Source organism: Tachysurus vachellii, chromosome 4 (assembly GCF_030014155.1).
Source record: "Tachysurus vachellii isolate PV-2020 chromosome 4, HZAU_Pvac_v1, whole genome shotgun sequence".
Taxonomy (NCBI): Eukaryota; Metazoa; Chordata; class Actinopteri; order Siluriformes; family Bagridae; genus Tachysurus; species Tachysurus vachellii.
The window spans coordinates 19077558-19101744 of record NC_083463.1 but is presented as its reverse complement, the minus strand read 5'-3'; the positions used below and the strand labels follow the sequence as shown (position 1 = coordinate 19101744).

At 40.1% G+C, this 24187-nt stretch overlaps 1 protein-coding gene across 7 annotated transcripts in view; it reads right to left on the bottom strand.

Annotated features, from left to right (window-relative positions):
- Window positions 1–24187, bottom strand: part of tox2 (TOX high mobility group box family member 2) — a 102777-nt gene that overhangs the window by 37354 nt on the left and 41236 nt on the right. For all 7 annotated transcript variants that reach the window (XM_060868213.1, XM_060868214.1, XM_060868215.1 and 4 more), the window contains one exon: window positions 11667–11726. In XM_060868213.1, the coding sequence (XP_060724196.1) occupies window positions 11667–11726 (60 nt within the window). The remainder of the gene's footprint in view (window positions 1–11666; window positions 11727–24187) is intronic.

Genomic DNA, 24187 nt, shown 5'->3' with positions numbered 1-24187 from the left:
AGTGTTAGGAGCCTCTGGAGATGGTTTTAGTCGGCAACTATGCTCATTTAACCTGGACCACACGGCACGTCAGTGTGGTCCAGGCCTAATATTTGTGAAATATTCACTAGTGTGATTCGGGGAGCTGTGGTTTGGTGTTTATTAGGTGTGTCAATAAGTCCAAGTGTGAGACAGAGAGGGAGAGTGTGTGGTGACGGATTCCTCCTTTCTCTAATATGCACTTATCTGCTTATATTAGTGCAGTGACACAAATGATTTATGTCTATGCACCCTAACCTTGCACACAAACAGTACAGACAAAGCAAGCCACTTATCTCAGAATCCCAGTGTGTGTGTGTGTGTGTGTCTGTATGTGTGTGTGCCTTTATCGAAGCAGACGTTTTGGAGAGTCATCTGTTTTTATTTGGCTGGCAGTAGGCACCCATCATAAATTACCCCTAAGACCAGACGCACACTTCAGTGTGACTGGATATATGTGTGTGTGTGTATGTGTGTGTGTGTATGAGAGCGAATGGAGGTTGCGTGTGTCAAATCAACCCACGCAAATATTTACCTATTCTGCAGTGACCACTCCACACTCCACGGGTGAAATGGGTTCAGATCTTCAGCAGCAACAAACAATTAATTAATCACACTTGGAAGTTAAAGCCCATCACACCACTTACTGTACACACCGATTCTTATCAAGCCACAAATATAGCTGTGAACACGGAGCCTACACACCATCTGCTCATCCCCATATTCCTCTTACAGCACATGGCTTAGGCTAAAATATCTAACCCTCCAATGTGCTTGTGCATGTGTTGCTGTGGCATTGTGTGTGTGTGTGCGTGTGTGTGTACATATGTAGGCTTTCTAGTATCTATTCTACACTCTGAAATAATATCAGGCTTTTCAGACATAACAAAGCCACAAGACTCATGTTACTGTAACACAAGACCAGAGCAGCAATGCTCTCTCTCTCTCTCTCTCTCTCTCTCTCTCTCTCTCTCTCGCTCTCTCTTTCTTCTTCTGCCTCTGTAACACCCCTACACAAGTTATTTAAAACATACACAAAGAAAAGCACTAGATTAGCAGCCTTGTCTGACCAGTCTGAGTTAATAAGAACAGACATAAGAGTTTAACTGCCTCTCTTTCATATGGCCGAAATTGGATTTTTTTATTTTATTTTTTTTTTTTTTACCAATTGCCTTTTTACATCTCTTTACAAACCTGGCCTCTAGTCGCTCTCCTCATAAACCAGGCCAACTCCATTTCTGTCAGGCTTTATTAAGTGTGTGTGTGATGTCACTGAGGTTGGATTGATTTGATTGGCTGGTGGCACTGGCTACTTCTGACTACAGGAAGAATCAAATTTAAAAGTTACTGCTTAGTGGATTTCATTATTTATACATGTGTTAGATCATGAATCAATCATTTTAATTCACGTGGAGAACGATCTCTTGTCGTTTAAATACACCAAAAAACTCCACATGCCTCAGTGATCACGTTGCCATGAAACTATAACTGTAAGGTCAATTAATGCTTCTCTGCGGTGAATGTGAGGACGTGTGATGTGCTTCTTTAACTATAAACTCTTACAACGATACTCGTGTGCACACAGTGCTTCTCAGGCACTTTGCTGCATCTCCACACTTCAAGCTTCACGCTGACTCACGGCATGCCAGTGTGGGCCCAGGTTTCAATTAGCAAGATTTAATATCACCAAACACCCTCTGACTACAACTGCTCATTCATTTAGCTGCAGTAGGCTCTTTATCCTGGCCAGGATGGATCCGGAGTCTATCCCCGGGTGTGAGGTTGAGAACACGCTCTGAATCACACACACACACTCACTCACACACTCACACACACAGGCATACCCACACATTCCCACACTCATTCACACCTAGGGGCAGTCACATAGCCAGTCTTCCTAGCAGCATGTTTTTGGAAAGCCATGCAGGGAGAAACATGTTAAACACATCAGTAACTCGGGACCCTGGAGCTGTAAGGCAGCAACGCTACCCGCTTCACCCATCGACGTGATGCCCCACTACTGATGACTCCATATCAGTTCAATTAACGGGATACTCAAGTGATTTTCCACTTAATCCCTAACCACTGCATATACTTTACCAAAGACAATGGGTTTTATTTTTTTTTTTACCAATGGGTTTTATTGTACCATTTCTAAAAAGGCAAAGAATTCAACAACAGCCCTTTGACTAAGATCCTTAATAAGTTTTTAGAAATCAAGCATTTTCTTTTTGTCTGCTATAATCACATCAAATCTAAAAAAAAAAAAAAAAAAAAAACACCAGATATGTTTTGACCTCAGTATCAGGTCTGATCTGCCATTCAATCTGTTATCTGAAGGACAGAGTCTTACAATGCTAAGATAAATAAAATGACAGGAGCATAGAGGAGGAATAATTTTGTCCGGTCAAAAACGGCCAGTCTTGCTTCATATCTGTCTTTCTGTTTCTGTTTCTTTCTTACATTGGACAGGAGAAGCTTGCTGGCTGAACTGTGTCGGGTCAGAGCTAACAGGTCATTATAACTGCACGGCCGACTGGAAAAGACAAGACATTACAGAGGACAGTCAGGTGACGTGGGGGAGAAAAATGGAATTAATGATAAGGAAATGGGGACAGAGAGAGAGTGAGTGTGTGTGTGTGTGTGTGAGAGAGAGAGCGAGAGAGAGAGAGAGAGAGAGAGAGAGAGAGAGAGAGAGATTAGCTGAAATAAATAAAGGGTGATTAAATTGCAGATTTGATGAGTTTATTCTCTAAAGATGACTCAAGAACTAACTCAATAATATCTGCCTGTGATGCTGTGACTGGATAATGAATTGCCAAATTATCTTTCATAATAATCAACAAATCACTCAAGGGAATAAATGTCTTTTGTGTGTGTGTTAGGGAGAAAGAAAAGAAGAAGGAAAGACAGAGAAAGAAAGAAGGAAAGAAAGAAAGAAAGCGAGAGAGAGAGAGAAAGAGAGAGAGAGAGAGAGAGAGAGAGAGAGAGAGAGAGAGAGAGGCCAGAAGGAAGGTGAGTTGGACTATATATTCTGGTTTTAGTATGACACACACACACACACACACACACACACACACTAACACACACACACTGATGCAGTCCCGATCAACGTATCAGAATTATCCAGACATTTACACAAGTAGACAGGACAGTGGGCTTTCTCTCTCTTTGTGTGTGTGTGTGTGTGTGTGTGTGTATGTGTGTGTGTGTGTGTGTGTGATCTGCTGCCAGACCTGAATATATAGGCACAAGCATCATGTCTTCACAAGTTCTTTCTAAATGGCATCTAACTCTAAAGAAATCATATACGACCCAATCATGAATAGATTCAGAACAGAACACTAAATAGTACACAAAGTACACCAAAGTTCAGCTTGTTTTCTGAAACATGCTATTAGAACGTTATTCCACTCTGTACTGATGTTCACCAGACCACCTCGGTATATTGTACACGCCTGGAAGGTTCATGCAAATCCTAGTCTGATCTAGTCTGCAAGAGAATGTTGCAGGTAGAAGGGACAAAATATTATAAATATAAAAAATCTAGTTTTTCCTTTGCCACAGTCACCTCAGTCACCTCCGGCTTGCTTATTGGGGATAAATACAAACACATTTATATATGTCTAATCTCTTTATGATATTAAACTTTATGTAACATATTTCTTGATGTCGATTGTTAAAAGAGCTATACGAATACATTTGAATTGAAGGCTAAATATTCCAAATTCTGAAAATATGTTCACGTTATATGCCAAGAAACCAGAAGAACTGGCTGTAATTCAAATTCTGTCTGTACAGTGCAGGGGTTTTAAGATATGTGGCAAAATGTAAAAACAAACAACAGCAACAACAACAAAAAAAACAACTATCTGTCACTGAGTAGCACAGAAAAATGTGGTCATTGGCCATCACATAGTGTGGAATCTGAATAATAATAATAGTAATAATAATAATAATAATAGTGTGTGTGTGTGTGTGTGTGTAAGCCGTGCATGGTAACAGTTTGTTGTAAAGATTTTGCTTCTCTTTTCTTCTTTTTACTATCAAATCTCTCTCACTCTCTCCTCACACACACACACACACACACACACACACACACAAAAGATACAATAAACAGAGTATTTGTCTGTCTGCTGCAAACACTAATTCAATGCCCAATTCTGTGTTTATCAGTCCTTCCCAGCTGTATGTGTGTGTATGTGTGTGTGTGTGTCTCACTCACTTGTCAGTGTGAACAGACACATTGTCAATTTAGTCTATATCTGTCCACAGACTTCACACTTACCAAAAGCATTTGTCTAGCTAGAAGGTCATCACTGCAAACTGCAGGTCCAAACGACACACGAGGAGTGAGCTACGATATTAAACTTCTTTATTTCCAAAATGATATTTTCTACTTCCTCATTAATTCATTTCAAACACAAGCTTCTCTCCTCTTATCACTAGCAAATAAGCGTTAAAGATATTCTGCTGTGGAGATTTCTGTCTGAATGTTATTCCTAAAAGAAGAGTAGTAGTGTTCGTTTTAGAAAGTGGCAAAATGAAAACAGTGCCATTGTGGGTTTCATCACGCTGAGCACACAGCAGATGGAGAAGTGCAACAATGTTTATCTAATGGCTTTTTAAACATTGAGGACATTGTGAGATTGATAACACCATGTATACAAAGAAAAAAGCCACGCTTAAGTGGGTGGCCCAATAAAAGCCCATTTAACTGAGCCATGTCATTCATTTCCAGTCTGTAATAATGGTATTAAAGAAGGGATCGGGCCAGACTTGGCAACCTGAACCCTTTAAGTAAACACCCAGCTGCATTTGTTAGCAATCCGGTGTCAGAGAGGTATTCTAAACAGCCGGAGATGGGTAGGGAGTGTTGTGGGGCAGTTAGAGAGAGAGAGAGAGAGAGAGAGAGAGAGAGAGAGAGAGAGAGGGATGAGTGCTTTTGCTGTGACATCAAATCTCACTTGCCAGCCTTCTCTCTCTCTGCTTTGTCTTCTGCTTCTCTGCTTGGTCAGCGATTGGGCTATAGAAATATTTTGGCAGGCTCTCTCTTTGTTTTTGTTTCACAAAAAAAAAAAAGATGGAGAGAGGTAGGCTAGAGGGTTGAACGCATATTTGCCTGCTTCTCTCTCTCTCTTCCTCTCTTTATCTCTCTCTCTCTTTTCAATCTAAACAGCGGGAGGAAGTTGTAAATCACGGTAATGCACTCAGCTATAATTCAGACCAGCAGGGAAAAAACACACACAGAACGCATATGTACACATAACACAAGAGCACACACACACACACACACACATACACACAAAGGCAGGAGTTTACTGGCAGCATGGCTACTCTTTAATCAGTGAAAATGAGCCAATGATATAAAATCCCCAATCACAGTCAATCAGCAGGCTTCCTGTCAGTCACAGTGGACTGCAAACTTCAATCAGACTCTTGTAAAATGAGTTAAGTCCAGTCTGTCTACACACACCTGCTGTCCTGCCTTTGATCAAATTATATGATCCTGTCGTCCCTTAGGTGTGTGTCATACAAGACGCCAGTCGATTCAGGTCTGGGCTGCTTTCGTGATGCAAAGCTACCTGGGAAATCGATATCAGGTATAAAAGGCATAGTTTTTCTTTATTTCAATGGAAAATAATACATAGCCATTTACAGCCTTGTGTTTGTATATATATATATATATATATATATATATTTATTTTTTCTCACACACTACACCTTTTGGAACCAGAAACCAGGAAGCAGAATTCTTTTCCACTGCCCTTCAGTGTCCTTCCCCCAAACAAGTGTAGAGTTTATATTAGCTGTTCAAGAAGGAACAAATGATTTTTAAGGATGAGGTGAGCAATATCGCTCGAGGTTGAGAAGACACACACAAAGTCATACGACAAGAACTACCGAAGAGACAAATGAAGTAAAAAAAAAAATTGAAAAACATAACGAGTACATAACGTGTATGTGTAAAGTGTGTCACGAACACAGTATGAACAAACACTAAAATGTTTTTTTTCCGGTGTGCGTAAATGCATTAGTGCCACAGCCAGCAATTAGAAATGGTCCTAAAGAATCAAAACCAATTTTTTTTCCCATGTAAAAAAAAAAATCATTCTAAATTGGTCCGGAGTGAAAATATATTTCCATCGATTAGTCTCTGTATTTTCCATGTGATTTTAAGGCATTTTAGCTATCAAGAAAAGTTCCCAATTTTTAGTCTCAATACCTGTAAAAATAAATAAATAAATGAATAAATAAATACAGGTTTTCGGGTTAAGAAACTATATTACGTAGAGTTTCTAAACAAAACATGAAAACAATCTGTGTTAACGTGAACCCGATGGACGCGTTTGACTTACGTCAATTCAACAAGATTCTTTTTTCTCAATGTACCATAGACTTTCCATAATGAAAAGAAAAAAATCGTTTCGAATTCCTGCTCACTAAGAAATGGAGTAGAACCCAGTTTACTCCTGGTTCCTGTTTGCATGTTGGTTCCTTTATTTCAGTGTGTCGTGTATGAACAAAAGAAACAAAGTAAAAATTGTGTTGATGGCAACGTATTCATCACCTCTGGGCTGTAATGAAATATTAAATAACTAAAGAAAGATATTAAGCGCTGGAAAGTGTTGGTGATGAATGTTGTATGTAACATTACAGGGTGTATTTACATTCGGAAAATATTTTGTGAGCACTCGCCACTCCTGTGACCTTCTGGAAGCAGAATGAGTCTGAATTCTTCCAGCACTGAAGTGATTGAGGCCCCTGGACTTTCAGCTCACAGTGATGTCATCGGCGTGGTTTTCCCTCGTCACTGATATATATCGGCTAGGTCACGTAAACTGTATTTATGATCTCGTATATATCGGTGCTGGAGAAGACGTGGTCAATGGCTTCATGTATAAAAGGGACGGTGTGGGCTGGAGCTGAACAGAGATGACCAGCACGTTATGATTAACGCTGGGAGAATTTATAAGAAAGTAAAAAAAATAAAAAAAATAGGTGAGGTAAAAGCTTGCCAAAACACTTAAGATGATACATCGGTCGCAATCGCTCAGGCTAGTTGTTAGCTTTACAGAGTACTTCCTCTTTCCCTTTTCAAAGTCTTAGTTTATTTCTAACCAATTCTTCTTCAGGACAAACTGCTCGCTCTTCTCCTTCTCCTCTCTGTGCTCTGCTTTCTCAGTCACTAGCCCGGAGCCCCGAGGACCCAGAACGGCAATCAATAAAACCTTGTTTCGCTAATTGCGAGATTATAATCTATGCCTCTGCGTCTCCTACAAGTCCAAACAGCAAGGCCATTAGAGAATTATTCCTTCTGTGTACCGAGGCCAAGCGTGCTAATGCTAATACTAATGCTACTGTTGATTCTCCATGTCGATAGCAGAGATCCCGGCTCAGCAGCACGGGCCGAGCGAATGGGATTGTCTTTAATATATTCAATTAGGTCGGAATTAATCATTGGGGAGAAATTTGTCTGGTCTGATAGGCACAGATTACAGAGATGTTCCCATAGTGGACTCTGAAAGTTTTAGTGTATTTATCGAGATTTATGTTTAGAGAGATAATCGAAAGGAAATAGAAACAGTTGCATTTAGAATTGTGAAGTAAGTCACAGTAGAATTATAAAATCAACCACTAATACATAGCAACCACCATCAGTTTTCTGGCCGTATCGTCTCTGTCCTTTTTTTTTTTTCTAAATTCATCTCGATCTCTCTCTCTCTCTTGTTTGCCTGCGATCGATTGCCTCTTAGTGGGAGGTCAGCCCCTCAGTGGGCTCCGGACTCTTTTGTTCTTGGCACGGTGATCCTCGCTGACCTTAAACACACTGAGGGCTCGTTAGGGGCCAAGTGTTGTCTGTCTCTCTCCTCCAATCAGACAAGGTCAGAGGTCACCAGAGGACAGCCAAGGGTCAATGTGAAGACTCCGGGGACTACTTGTGTACCTAAAGTGAGCTCTGAACTAGCACATGACAGACACGACGTGTGTGTGTGTATGTGTGTAGATCATGTGATCGCTATATGAATCTTCAGGCAAGACTAGATTCATTTATCCAGTACTAAAGTAAAATGATGTCTGAAAATATTTGTTATAACCTCGTATAAACATTTGTAAAGCACAACAAAGATTCCCTTTAATTCTGAACATCATCTCAAATAATTGTGGCGGCTCTGTCATTACACAGTGTGTGGACGTCGGGTGCTACGATATAATAGCAGAGTTTTTTTTAATATCATCTGAAGTGTTTTTACGAAGAGCATCTCTGATTGAAAAAGTTTTACAAAACCAAGGTGTTTAACCAACATGGTAAACAACCATGCTATGACAAAAAGCCCAGGTTTACTGAGCATGTCAGTGTAACATGTTTGATTGTTTACTTTGTGCTGTCAAGTACATCACAAAGAGGAAGTGTGTGTGTGTGTGTGTGTGTGTGTGTGTGTGTGTGTGTGTGTGTGTGTAGGAACATTAGAGAGGTAAAAAAAACAAAAAACAAAAAAAGTCTGAGCCTGGTCAAGTGGAGGAGAGAGGAAGACAGATGTCAAATATAAAAGACCCTGAGTAAACAGATAGAAACAAAGGGAGTGAGGGAGAGGAAAAGGAGACAGAAAGAGAGATTAGAATCTTTCTCTACCTCCATTTCTCTTTCTCCCTCTAACTCTCTTTCTAGTCTTTCTCTCTAACCCTCATGAGTGACATAAAGACAGCAGAAGTCACAGAGACAGTGTTACGTTTAAATGAAATGCTGCAATATAGTGGAGAGAGTATTCATTTCTGAAGTTCTTTACTTTTGATGAAATATTCAACCAGTTTAATAATAATAATAATAATAATAATAATAATAATAATAATAATAATAATAATAACAATAATTATTATTATTGTTATTATTATTATTAATAACAAAAATAGTTATTATTATTGCATTATTATTAATAACAATTATATATTATATTATAGTTATTAATCATAATAATCATAATATTTACACTACTACTACTTTTATTATTATTATTAGCATCATTATTATTATTATTATTATTATTATTATTATTATTATTATTATTATTATTATTATTAGCAGCAGCATCTCCAGTGCCTACAGTGTTCTACATGCTGATAATTTTTAGTCCTCATTTCAACACTTGTTTACATTGTATATTACATTATATAAAAGAATAAAAAAAGCTGGTTTAGTTGGGGAGCTGTATCAGGTTGTGTTCCTGGAAACATTATCGTCTTTCTATTGGAGGCTTGATAAAGTGTTTTATAGTAACGTTATTTAATCAGCAAACCTGCTTTGACGTAGCACTATGATGAGCACAAAACATAAGGAAAGTGGTGATATACAGTGAGACGGGGGGCAGAGGCACAGAGAGAGGGCAAATGAGAGAGACAGAAAGAGAGAGAGAGTGAGACAGAAAGAGAGAGAGAGGGAGAGAGACAGAGAGAGAGAGAGGGAGAGAGAGAGAGAAAGCCACCGGATGCATGTTTACACAGAATTATACTTCATATATTTATTATAGCGCAATATTTAGTATATGTATCTATAAATATTAAAAATAGCATTTCATTTAGAGATAGTTAACATGAAAGAAAACTGAGAGATGATGCTACAGAGATGATGCAGTGGGCGGGGCTTATTAAATATTGTCTTACAATAAATTGAATGAAAGTGAATTGTTCACTACTGATCGAGTTTTAACCCCTTGATGATTCACTAAGGGAGTCATGGGAGCTCACAGCCCCAGGACTGATTTCAGCCTCCTCCCTGTGTGTGTGTTTGTTTGTGTGTGTGTTTGTGTGTTTATGTGTGTGTGTGAGTGAATGTGTGAGTGTGTGAGAGTATGTGAGAGCATGTGAGAGTGTGAGATAGTGTGTGAGTGTGTGTGATTGTGTGTGAGAGTGTGTATGTGTGGAGTTTGCATGTTCTCCTCCTGCTTCAGGGGTTTTCTTTGGGTACTCCAGTTTCCTCCCCAGTCACTTGTTGTAAGCTGACTGGCATCTTTCAACTGTCCATAGTGTATGAGTGTGTGTTTGTGTGTATTTGTGTGTATTTGTGTGTGTGTGTGTGTGTGTGTGTGTGTGTGTGTGTGTGTGTGTGTGAGAATGTGCCGTGTTATGGGGTGCCAGGATGCCACCTGCCTTGTGTCTTGAGCTCCCTGGGACAGACTCCAGGTTCCCTGTGTAGGATATAATCAGTACAGGGGATGGATGGATGGATGGATGGATATTGAATCGGTATCTGTTAAAATATATACTATATTTTTTCCTGACTCGCTTTGTCTTCTCCATTTATTTTGCTATGAATCTCAGACACTGCCTCCTCGTGGACACATTCAAGTGACGTACAACCTACTAGTATGAGGGCAGACAAACAGGACGTGGGAAAGCATTTTACAGTGGGTGTGTGCTATCACATCATGTGCTAGATCATCAGTTATTTTCGATCAGGCTCTTGAAAAACAATCAGATATTTTCCTTTGTGCCATGCTTGCAGTTTGCTTAGGTACTGTAGTTAGTCGTCACGGCACCAAACGTCCACCTCACGTGACTGCACATCAACCACAAATGTCATAGGTTACTGTTCATTTTTACTGTTGTACTGCTCAAGAAATCTCAAGTACTACTCAATTTTAAGGTTTATTATTATTTTTTAACACTTCTTTACCTGTCATTCTTCTTATTCTTATTATTTTAGCCGGTACAACACCTCTTCTTCCTGTGCCCCAGTTACACACACGATGATCTGACATAAATACAGTAGAGTCCTAACCCTGGCCTGATTCTCACACAATCTTATTATCACTGTATGACTGAGTGAGTGCGTGTGTGTGTGTGTGTGTGTGTGAGAGAGAGAGAGAGAGAGAGAGAGAGAGAGAGAGAGAGAGAGAGACAGAGAAAGAGAGAGAGAGAGAGAGAGAGAGAGACAGAGAAAGAGAGAGACAGAGAAAGAGAGAGAGAGAGAGAGAGAGAGAGAGAGAGAGAGAGAGAGAGAGAGAGAGAGAGAGAGAGAATAAAAACAGGTTATTACTTACCCTTCAGCTGTCCAATAACTGACACTCTTTTTGAAACTACATATAAACTCACACTCATACAGAGAGCAGCAAATACACAGGTTTGGAAATCTACCCATACTGCAGTGCTCTAAAGAGAACAACAGTGTAAGAAATACACTCTTGTGTGTATGACTGAATGTAGCAGCAGTATTTGTACTGTGTGTGTATGGCAACTAACATAGAACTCGATTTGGTAATAATTCTTTGACTTTGGGAAAGTGCTGCTTCTAAGGAAAGGTTGAGCAGAGTGACACATATTAGGATGGAGTGATGAGATGGGATAAGAGAAGTGAGGGAGTGCTCTGTCTGTTTATCTGCTTCTGTTTGCTTAATAGGGAGAAGGCACATAAACCAATCAGCAAATCCCCAAACACAAACACTACCATATGGCCTACGACATGTTCCTCACAGCTCTGTGTGTGTGTGTGTGTGTTTGTGTGTCCTTGTCATTGACATAATGGATTCATCAATTTTTTTTAGACAATCGGGTAGAGAATTATTCATCACCACACATGTGCCCACCTGTACAATGCACAATGTCATACTATACAATATGAGGCAATGATCAAGACAGGAAGTGACTCTTACCTGACTTGGGGAAAGGAACTCTTGGTTATTTTCATTCATGTACATGTTTTCACCATCAAACTGGAGAGAGAGAGAGAGAGAGAGAGAGAGAGAGAGAGAGAGAGAGAGAGAGAGAGAGAGAGAGTGAGTTCCTGTTTGTCCCAAAATTACACCTAATAGAAAAAAATATACTGGCACATAAGACAGGAAAAGCCATGAGTCACAAACAACAAATCACAAACATAAAACACACACAGAATGAAAGAGAGAGAGAGAGAGAGAGAGAGAGAGCGAGAGAGAGAGAAAGAGAGAGAGAACCCAACAGAGAGAGTCTTTCTCAGTTCATTAATTACAGTTCATTAGCTAAGGGGTAATTAGGCCAGTTAGGGATGTGGATGCACAATATGCGTGTGCGTGAATGTCTGTGTGTGTATGTGTACATGGCAAGGACACACATGTCACAGAGGGTGTCAAGAACACGGAAGTGATAATTATACTAGCAGATCTTACTGTCATATGCTCTCTCTCTCTCTCTCTCTCTCTCTCTCTCTCACACACACACACACACACACATATGTCATGTGTCACACAAACACACACACAAATAGTGCAGCTAAAAGGGTAGAACAGCCTTTGGCACTACCACCCGCTCCCACAGCCACCTCTGACTCTGTCTGTCTACCCACACACTGTGTATGTGTATGTGTGTGTGTGAGTGTGAGTGTGTGTTCTCCAGAAGCAAGCCCCTTCACCGTTTGGGGATTAGGCTTTCAGTCACCTCGGGAATTGTTGATACCTTTGGTCAATACGAGCAAAATGGTAACGAGAAAAAGTTTTTTTGTAGTTGAATAGCTTTAGTCTCGTAAAAATCAGAGCAAAATGAAACCATTAAATGAAGTACATTTATTCCATTGCATTTATTACTCTGTATAAAGTCCCTCTGCCAACATCATAACACTGAATCCTCTCTGCTGCCTGATGAGATTAGCGATTGCTCCTCAATACAGAATCTCATCAGATCCTCCCTTGTGGATTCTCCTCATCAGCTCACAGCTCGGGTTCAGCTCGAGAGACTGGGACGGCCATGTGGACGGCTTGATTCTCTTAGCACTCAACTACTATTGTGCGAATTGGGATGCATGTGTTGGATCATTGCACTGGTCTAACATCCAGTCATGTCTCATGGCCAGATTTTCCTTTCAAATCTCCTGTTGCTTCATGATGCCATGGATCCTAACAAGATACAGAGAGCATTCAGTGTCAAAACAGCTCCACATCATCACAGATCCCTCAGCAGCCTGTACACAACAATGAGGATTAGGTTCTTTTCTGTAGAACCATAAAAAACAATCTTTGTCTTTGTCTAATTCTAACCAAAATCCTTACAACACCAACACCAAACACACTCTCCTTTTATCACTTGGAAGCTTCTCACTGATGCTGACGGCTTTATACGGAAAGACCCAAGATACATGGGATTGCTGTGGATGCATTTCAACACAAAAACGACTCGCTAGATAGACGTCATGTTACTAGTATCAAATTTCCTGGTGATATAATTGCACTTTTTTGGTTATTTCTCACTTTCTCAGTTATAGATGGGTAATGAATTATATTTACGTTCCCCGGTGTGAACCAGATGCAGATGGGTTTTCTTTTAAGTCTGGTTCCCCTTATGAGGAAGTTTCTTCCTCATCAGCGATACATTTCTAAATGTAAAATGTATGTCAAATTAATACATTTCTGTAAAGCTGCTTTTTGACAATGTCCATTTTAAAAGCATTATACCAATCAATCAATCGATCGATCGATCGATCAATCAGTCAATCGATCTTTTGGTCATTTCAAAGGGAATAAGTGACCTGGGCCTCTGTGTTACTTCGTATTTATACCACAGACAAACAAGACATCATGAATGACTGCTTAAAGGTTTCTCAAAGCTCATTTAACCTTTTTTTTTAATAATTATATTCATTGAGCATTTCAGTATACTCCAAGTTTTACAAGGAAAACCAACAGTGATAATAAAAAAACACACATAGCTCAGAAACCCACAAAGGCTGCAGACAGGTACGCTGAATGATAAATAACATTAACAGTAGCAAAGATCTTAATTATGCAGAGGTTATTATTACAATCCTCCTTTTAATAAAACAGCACCAAGACGTGCTCGTAAATAGTCCAGATATGGAGTCCAAACTTTACAGAATTGATCTGTTTTTAAATGAATTAAGATTTTCTCAGTAAGGCGTTTTAGTGGAATCAATTCAAACATAACCTCGTGCCACTCTTTAATCGAAGGAGTCTTGTCACTGATCCAATTCAGAAAGAAAAAAGAAAAAAAAAATAATAATCTGGCAGCAAAAAATAAAATATTATATTATTTTCTAGGAGCAGATGGTTTGATGTATCCGCTTAGTACCACTGAGATTGGGTCGAATTCCAGTTGAGCGCAGAAGATCTTTTTCGTCTCAAGCGAAGTTAAAAAATATAGAAATGTGAACTAAGTTCAGGAACAGTTTGTTCATATGAATTTCACTAATTGTGGTTTTGTTCAAAAATATTTTTGATATGAGTTTATTTCTGACACTTACAGCGTAGTTGAAGCTCTCTCATATTTTCAGAGTTACTACGGTAATTCTTTCATAAATGCTTGGTGTTGCTTGATGTATACACACACACACACACATATATATATATATATATACATATATATATATATATATATACATATACATATATAAGCATAGGAAACTATAGAAACTTGATTTAGAACATAAGTATAACGAGAAAAATATGAGAAAACTATTAAATGTATGTGTGTGTGTGTGTGTGTGTGTGTGTGAGAGAGAGAGAGAGAGAGAGAGAGAGAGAGAGAGAGAGTGAGTGTGTCTGTCTACATGTGTGGGCATAAGATGAGACTCCAGCTGCCAGGGTAGAGTCTTTTACTCATGCAGTACTTCTCTGTCTGACACACTGCAGCACCATGGCCAGTGTGTGTGTGTGTGTGTGTGTGTGTGTGTGTGTGTGTGTGTGTGAGAGAGAGAGAGAGAGTGTGAGTGTGTTAAGTCTCAGTGACTGTGACAGTTGGGTTTCATGAGGCAGCTCAGAAACACACTCCACACTGTGACACTGAGTGCAACAGCGACAAACATGGAGGCTATCCCACCCCCCTACACACACACACAAACAAAAGAGCTATATAAAATGCTGTATATAAGAGTGTGTATCTGCTTTTGCTGGTTTAAATTTAGTGATGGAAATTAGAGCAACCCCCCGCTCCAACTCTCTCTCTCTCTCTCTCTCTCTCTCTCTCTCTCTCTCTCTCTCTCTCTCTCTCAGTAAGGATTTTACACCTCACTGTGCGTTTGCACTATGCCTAATGATGTGCCAATCCAACAACTGATAGAGAGAGGCAGCCATCCAATATCCGTCTGCGTGTGTGTATGTGTGTGTGTGTGTGTGTGTGTGTGTGTGTATGTGTGTGCATGTGCTTGTTGCACTTTGGTAAAATTTAAATGTAACAATGATAGCTTGGTTATACCACAGGTGATTTCAGGTTCAATAGTCAACACACACACACACACACACACACACACACACACACACCTTTATCATACACAATCTTTATGGAGTATTCACACCTACTGTACATAACCCCAATAAGAAACGAAATCTTTCTTTCAAATGAAATCTTTTTCTCAGCCATATGCCTCAGCAATGTCAAAACTGTCATTTCTTTTCACACACACACACACACACACACACACACACACACACACACACACACACACACACACACACACACACGCTGCTGGGGAGAAGGATCATTGTTTCTTTATGGATTAAAGCCTGAACAAATGAGCCAGAACAGCTGAACTGCCTCCCTAATTAACATGCAAATGTATCCGAACAGAGACACCCACAGACACCTACACACAGTACACTCTCTTCCACAGTCAGAGAGAGAGAGTGTGTGTGTGTGTGTGTGTGTGTGTGTAGCACGTATGTGTGCATGTGCGTATGCACAAGCAATCAAGTGAACCGCTGGAGAACCATTCGGTATCGTCTGCTGGTCTTAATTAGTCCTCAGTGTTTGGATATGACACTCATGCGTCTCATTCATTGCTCTGTTTCCCCAATTCTGCTCGAGCGCTGAGTGAGAGGGGACAAAACAAAGGCGCAAGTTAACTAGGTTTATAAAGTGAGAAGAGATTTCAAGGAGCGAGAATCCCGAAATCTAATTTCAGGAACAAGTGATTACATGAAAGTGCTGACATGAGAGCTACCGCAGGGCATCGTTTCGACGCCGACGCCGGAACGTAGGAGACGTAGCGAGAGCGACACAACTCTACTCAATAATAAATAATCACCAAAACATGTTGTGAACTTGCCGGCGAGAGAGAGAGAGGTTGGATTGGATGCTCGGCTCCCCTTAAGCTAATCGTAAATAGTCGGGATGTTAATAATGACTGGCAGATATGAAGTGCAATAATATTTACAGTTTCCTGCACGACATCCTGCATCCAGTTACACACAGTCGCACCAAGGTGTTGTCCTAACATGGCATAAACACAGAGCAAACTGTATTCCTAAATATGTTAGGAACTAATGTTCATACGCACCATCGCTATTATTTTATCTAAATGGCTTGCAGCATTTACATAATTGAACCAGTACGTATTTGCATTTGGCTTGATTTGATTGGTTGGTCAAAGCAATGAGGATTTTTTTTTTTCCCTTCAAAAATGATGGCCTTATTGTAAATGTAGGAAATGTACTTTAGAAAAAATAAATCTTGGCACGAAGAGTTTTTAGTGAAGGTGTAAGAAAAAGTCATTTACAAAAATTCTTTATACTGTGTGTGTGTGTGTGTGTTTGTGTTTGTGTGTGTGTGTGTGTGTAGAAGCTTTTTCAGCTGCTATCATTCGATTAAAGCTGCATACATTAGATCATAAGGACAACAAATGTCAAACCATTTCATATAGCATATGTACCCAAGTCAGGAGAGAGAGAGAGAGAGAGAGAGAGAGAGAGAGAGAGAGAGAGAAAGAGGCACTTCAGACAGAATGGTTCTCTTTCATATGTATGTGACGAGAAGCTTAGAGCATCAAGAGCATCAATCCCTTTGAGGAGTTGATGGAAAGTGCATTTCTTTTCTATTTTTTTCCCTATGTACATGTGTGTGTGTGTGCACATGTGTGTTTGTGTGTGTGTGAACTTTTCATCCATTTCATTCCTTGCACATGTTTAACGTAATGGCTCCCCTGCATGAGCACCGTGCACGACTACTTATGATCGTCCGTTACGTTTTGTATTTTGCGTAGATGACTTTTGCATGCCGGTAAAATCCTTAGCGGTCCTTTCGCCTGGTAACCTGCATGAATAATGTGTAATGTTGCATAAACATCTTTCTGATGTACAGACTGGTGAGAATGTTTAATGATATTAAACTCTACACTGTTGCTGGAATAGCTGAGATTCCTCACACCGGCCGGAGCGAAGAGAATTCAGGCTCGTCCTGCTTTGATTAACTCCGACGGAGGTGAATGTATTCAAATATAGCTCTGTAGGAGTAAATGTATCGCAGTAGGAGTTCACTTACTGCGGCTGAGCTCATTGGCCATAATGGGTTTATATTAGCTTCCATTCTAGCAGGCATGCGAAGCGTTTCATTTCAAATGTTTCAACGGATGTGGCGCACTATGTGTTTATAAAAACCAAAGGAATGCTAAACAAAAAAAAAAAAAAAGTGTGACCCAGGCTTTTAGGCTCCTGCTGGCTTTTTTTCTGGAGAACGGAATGGAAGACATCAATAGCAGACGTTTCTAATGTAGTTTTCGATATTTCTATTGCAACCTCTCACATATCATTTTTTTTGATCCTTTCTCCTCTTTTCTTCTTGCTTTAGTATTCCACTTGCTTTTCTTCTCTCTCTCTCTCTCGCTCTCTCTCGCTCGTGCTGTCGCTGCATGCTGTGGCGAGATTTTCTATTACCAGTCTAATTGCACATTCCGCAGTGACAAGAGCTCATTAGGTCTTAATTACACATGTGTTATTTAGTACAAACATCTCCATTCGGGTTCTCTTTTACGTGGTAATTGTACTGTGGGGACAGCCGTTTGAGACAGGGGCAGATCGGAGTGTGTGCTACGCTGACTAGGGAAGGATGGAAGTAGGTCAGGAGCAGAAGCAGTAAACAAGCTGCGCTGGAATAAAATAATGCTCTCTTTTTCCTTCTGTCTCTCTCTCTCTCTCTCTCTCTCTCTCTCTGAACACACAAAGACACACACACAAACATTAGGTATCATGCCAAAGCCATTGAGATCCAATGCTCATGTAATATTTACGGTACACTAATAGATAGATGACAGTTTTTTTCTGAGAGACACACAGAGAGACACAGAGAGAGAGAGAGAGAGAGAGAGAGAGAGAGAGAGAGAGAGAGAGATGATAATGATGGCCCCCTCCATTTCAGACAAAGCTGAGAGACTACATTAATACATTTGCGCATCATGCATTAGTGTGTGCACTTGTGTGTTTGTTATATATCTGTGTGTGTGGGTGTGTTTGTGTGTTTACTGGAGTGTGTGTTTGTCTTTCCACAAACGCGCATGATTGGTAATGCATACCTCTGTTTCATTTGGTTGAGAAATGATGCCGAGCGAATGAATCTGGTTTTCCGTTTTTTCACTGTCCACTTATCCGAACTCATCTGCTGTGGTTTATTTATTTATTTATTTATTTGGGTGTTTGGTTTTTTTTTTGTTTTGTTTTTTTTTTTTTTTTACATTTCTATCATTTCTGTTTCAAGGCAATGTCCTGCATTAAACTGGCTTCAAATATCAATTTGCCTTTCTTTGTATTACACCTGGCAACCTCCTTAATTCACAACAAGCCTCCTGTCTTGCACGTGCCAATCTGGTGACACACACACACACACACACACACACACTCAAGGGGCAAACTTCAACTCCACACATCAAACAACAGTAAGGCTGCCAGTACTGTATTCATCATTTCCTCTTTTTTTTTCTACCTCAATCAGGATAAAAATAAAGAGCAGTAGCTGTAATGACAGTCACTCGAGCTGCCGTATCCTCCGTGCAGGCTGAATAATGTCCTAGCACTGCAGAATCTAATAGGCTCCTTCTCTCTTAGATGTGCAGCCTAGAATGGCGCTTATGAAATATTAATATTACACAAAAATATGGCAACTCCGACTCACTCCATCTCTCAAACTCTAACGCAATTGACTATGCAAGCTTTCCAAATCAGACCGAGAGGAGAGAAGAGGAGAGGAGAGGAGAGGAGAGGAGAGGTGGGGGAGGGATTTTTACTTGAATATGAGGAGCATGTCATGAAAGAAGAAGAAGAAGAAGAAGAAGAAGAAGAAGAAGAGGGGCAGTAGGAGCAGAAAATAAAGGTACGAATAGCAGATGTTTGGTTTGATGGTATCAGGGCAACACGGAAACTAAAAAAAAAAGGTGCTGGCCTCCCTAAAGACACACACACACACACACACACACACACACACACGCACACACATACAGTAGCCACAAAACAACAGACCCTGCTAGCTTTAGATAAGGAATATTGCCAACTCTCAGACCAAAGACAGAAACACCTGTGTTAAGTTTTTTTGCTTAAACTTAAACTGTAAGTTTGTGGGCTTTTGTCCGAGACAAAACCTTGAAGCCTGGCTTAATCTTCAACCAGTGAGACTTAACAAAATCCTCCATTACCGTCTTAATCTGTCACTTACATTTCATTGTTCATGCACGGACATATGGATTCTAGTTGTGGCGTGTAAAAGCCAATAAAGGTTTTAAACGCTATTGAAACTTGAGGATACTGAGTTCTGTAGGGCAACAAACCGTAACTCACATCAATCTTATTTCCAGAAGTGCGAGTTATTGTGTCTGCAAGACAGGTTCAGATCTCCCTGGTCTAAAAAAAACTGGCCCGAAGCTCAAAAACCTTATAATGCAGGCAACATAAAAGCAGGTTGTCTGTCGTTGCCAAGCCTGTGAGTTTGTGTGTGTGTGTGTGTGCAGAATATGTCCTAATATAAGTGCAGCATCAACACAGAGGTGACAGCAGAAACCAGCAGTGGCTCGTGACCTCAGATTTGGTGGTGCAAGAGGACACTAATACTGACAAATTCAAGAGGCAATCACACTTGACTCGTACTACAGGCTACTATCCAGTGAATTTTTAGACTAACAGACAGTCAAGAATCGTCAGCATACAATCATCCGTGCGGTCTGACGGCTTGTTTTCGGCACAGGTACACACACATTTTATTCAGCTGTGTTCAACATAGCAAGTGTGTTTCTCATCGCTGGCAGAAGAGACAAAGTCATTCAAATAAATAACCAGGGTTGCCAGATTTAGCATAATTTCCAGTCTGACTACATTTAAAAAAAAAAAAACACATAAAAAAAATAAAAAAAAACCCTGAAATTAGCCTAAAAAATTTAAGGCACTGGAAAAACGAGACTCATTTTTCTTCTTCTTTTCCTCACGGAAAACAAGGTCACTGCTGGCACTCACATTTCTCATGTACAGACATTATCCATTCTATAATCCCATTCCATCCCATAATCTTCCAATCTCTGCAATAATTCTTACAATATAAATGGTATATAATAGACATCCTGTCTACGCTGACTGTACTGTATGTCTTAGTTTGCAGAAATATGTTTAACCCACATTAGACATTACTTGCTATAAAACAAGATCTTGGCAGCTATGGAGTATTTTAAACCAAGTTGATTTAAAAACACTAACCCTGGCAACCCTGTCATCAACCATCATTCACTATTGATGTTCGGTGATTCCATCCACACTGCGCCTCAATTAACGCTGGCTAGTTTCCATTTTTGCAATAAAAACATCTACGACTGTGTAACGTCTGAAAAGGCTAGATTCGGGATCTTTTTTTTTTCTGAAATATCTGTCAAAAAGCAAAAAGTTTCTTTCCTCAAAAGAGGTAATCAGAATTTCCACCAATTTCACAAAAGTTAAAATGTATGCAGTTGTGAATGAAGACATCCTACCATCTATTTTCTGTACCGTTTATCCTACACAGGGTCACATGGAACCCGGAGTCTGTCTCAGGGGTCTCGGGGCACGAGGCGGCCAACACCCTGGACACGGTGATAATAAATCGCATGGAACAATCGCAAACACACACACACACAAACACACACACCAAGGATGCAAGGGGAAATGGTGTAGCTAGATATCAACTACTAAGCCACCATTCCCTCAATGAAGACTTTATAGGGATGAATATTTTTTAAATGGCTGATATACATACTGTAAATGCGCACCATATGCAGGTAGACCACTGGCAGAAAGACGTCACAAATATGGTGGAGCAAAAGCCCAACCATCATCGTTTCTGACGATCCATTAAACAATGGGATAACTCCAGTATGGAAAATGATTTGAAACCCAGAAACAAGTGCCTACAAACCCACAGTGGTAGCTTGGGCTAGAATATCAAGACACTGGACTGATGTGGAATTAAATGACATGGCTGGGTATTAAAGAGAGCATTAGTCTTAGATGATGTCTGGTGAAGCTAAAGATTTCCTCCTGGGGATCAGTAGCTCACTGAATGGACCATATGTACAGTATGTCATCGGTGAGCCTAAGCTTTGCTGTGATTGGTCAGTGGATGCGAAAACCTTTGCACGACTCCACTCTCACTGTGTCTCAGTACAGACAGGCGTGACTAAATTCTCAGCGAGTGTGGGGGTGCAAAACAAATGCACCTATCAATAATTCATTTTGATTGTATCATAAACCTTAAAAATCGTCATGGGACGCGAGGCCAGGTTAGCGCTAACAACTACAGAGGGTTTTATTTCCCTTTATAGATTCTCACATAATCATATGGCAGTAGATTCAAATTTTAATTCTTAATACAGTTTGGCTTGGCCTCAAATGGTGCCCTACTGAATATTCCCTACAAATATCAATACGCATTATGGGAAGCTTATAATAGTCATCTGTTGGATACTAAGCTATCTCAGTGCATTGTGGGAACGTTCCAGATATTTTCCACGTCGCTTTCTATCTATTGTGGTTAAAATCTATTGTGGTTAAAATCTATTGTGGTTAAAAAAAAACAAAAACAAAACAAAACAAAAAAACAAATCATTCTGTTTATTCGAATGTATATTTAATAAAGCAAGCCTGAAAGCTGATATCTGATTATTATCGCCGCTTTAAGAGGTCCAATCACATCCAGACCAGTGAAATTTCACGTTACAGTCCAGCGATATATATGAGACTATAAAAATGTGAGCTTATATTCTAGAAAACTAATATTTCTGTGATTTTGGCTCGCAATTGTCAGCCGTCGGTTTGCTCGCTGAACTTTCTGCCTCAGGATAAGGCCACTGTAGTTGCTATAGAGATAGCATGAAGCATTAGGTTGTGCCCTTTATGGAAATAAATAAATAAATAAATAAATAAATAAATGGGGGAAAAGAAAAAGACAGAGAAAAGCACAGTTCTGAGAAATAAAATAATGGAATAAACTCACTATGTGTGCATGCTTCTGCAAGAGGCTGTGTATCTCTATCTCTATACGTGTGTGTGCGTGTGTGTGTGTGTGTGTGTGATGAAGGTGAACAGATGAGCGGGTGGGACGTGCAGGAGAAGGTTATTTTGGCAAAGGAGCGGATGTTCAGCTGAACCCATATTTAACCGAAGCCCGTGTGGAGTGATGTACAGATACGGAACAAAGGCCTTAAAGCTCATGCTCCTCCCCTCAGCTCCCCTCTACTCCACCACAACACCTGACATAGAGTGGAAAAAACAAAACAAAAAAAGAGACACATTTCCTTTAAAAGCTGCTTAAGTGGTTGCTCTGTGCTGAACCATGTGCCGCTTTGGTTAGACTTCTTAAAAGAAGGAAGAGGAGATGTTTGATAAAAGGGAGATAATTTCATATGCATTCATATGCAAATGTGCGTGCCGGAAACTTTATTTAGATTGTTCCTCCAAGGCTGAGATGAAATGATGTGAGAGAGAGAGAGAGAGAGAGAGAGAGAGAGAGAGAGAGATCTAAGACAAAATGAACTTCAACTTAATAGACAAAAATAATCCACTTTATTGAAACACACAGTTCTAACACCTTTGATACCTTCCCCTTCTGTCACTTTCTCTCTCTCAAACACACACACACACACACACACACACACACACAGCTCATTGGAATGATTTGTGTCGTATCGTGCTGCAGATTGCATTTACAATATTGGCTTGAGATAGCGTATGACCGATAGCCGTGGTGCGGAGCGGTGGGCTCGGAGGAAGTGCTCTGTTAGCACTCTCCTGCTGATAAATGATTTAAGAAGGCGCCTGAAACATCAATACAATCTCTTTTATAATTACAAAAAAAAAAAAAAAAAAAGCCACCCACAAAGTAGCATTGGCAGGACTCGGCGCCAACTGCGAAGTGAAAAGATAATTCAGAAAGCTCCGATAGTCCTGAAAAAGTCTTTTGGAAAAAAAGGAATTCTTTATTCCCATTGTCTGTCCTTCTATATGTACGGCATGCTGATAAATTCATAACGCAAAAAAAGATCTTGCCGGCTTCACATTTTATTCGTCTGTTTTTTTTCCCCCAATTAGCTGTTTTTTTTAAACAAAGCTTTCTGTTTAGAGGAAGGAGAAGAGAAAAGTTAACTTTACAACTTTTCTGAGTGATGACGGATCATTATTACAGTATGTGCTGTAGAGGGTGAAAGGAACCAAGAGTCCTGAAGGTTAGAGTATGTGAATGGAAATATTTAACAAAGCTAAGTGTGTGTGCATGCATAAAAAAATGAGAGAGAGAGAAAGAGAGCGAGAGAGCGAGAGAGAGAGAGGGGGGGGGAAGGGAAATGCTCAGGAGTTCTAGCTCAGGTAGAGAAAAACAGGATTTCTGTTTATACTGGCTGCTCTATAAACAAAGTGTGTGTGTGCCAAGATGTGTGTTCGGCCTCATGCATTGTTGCTCACATATAAAATGGAGGCACGGTCACTGTTAAACTTGTGCCAAAATGGCACCAGGAATTCAACTTCTGTGAGAAGAGCGAAAGATTTTTTTATCTAACAGAGCATCCACTTTGGAAATGTTACAGTTAGTGAAGCTGAAGCTGAAACTGGATGTAAATTCGGGGACTGGTCACAAACGGTCACGTGACCTAGTGTGCTGTGAGATACAGTATAGAAGAAGCACACAAGGTTGGAACATGTGGACTCACTGGTGTAACTGAATTATCATTAACTTACTATGTCCACTACTGTCTATTCAGATGCTATTTATATTCAGGAGATCCTCTATTTCTGATTCAAGCTAGAAATGTGTGTGTGTGTGTGTTTGTGTGTGTGTGTGTGTGTGTGTGTTTGGAGTGGGTGGTAGATGGGGAGTTAGGGAACCTGTCGTGGGTGTGAAGTGTGACCCCATGGGGACGCGCCTGGTGGTGGCTGTCAGTCAATCACATGACCCTTCTGCCTTGCAGCTTTATAACCACAAA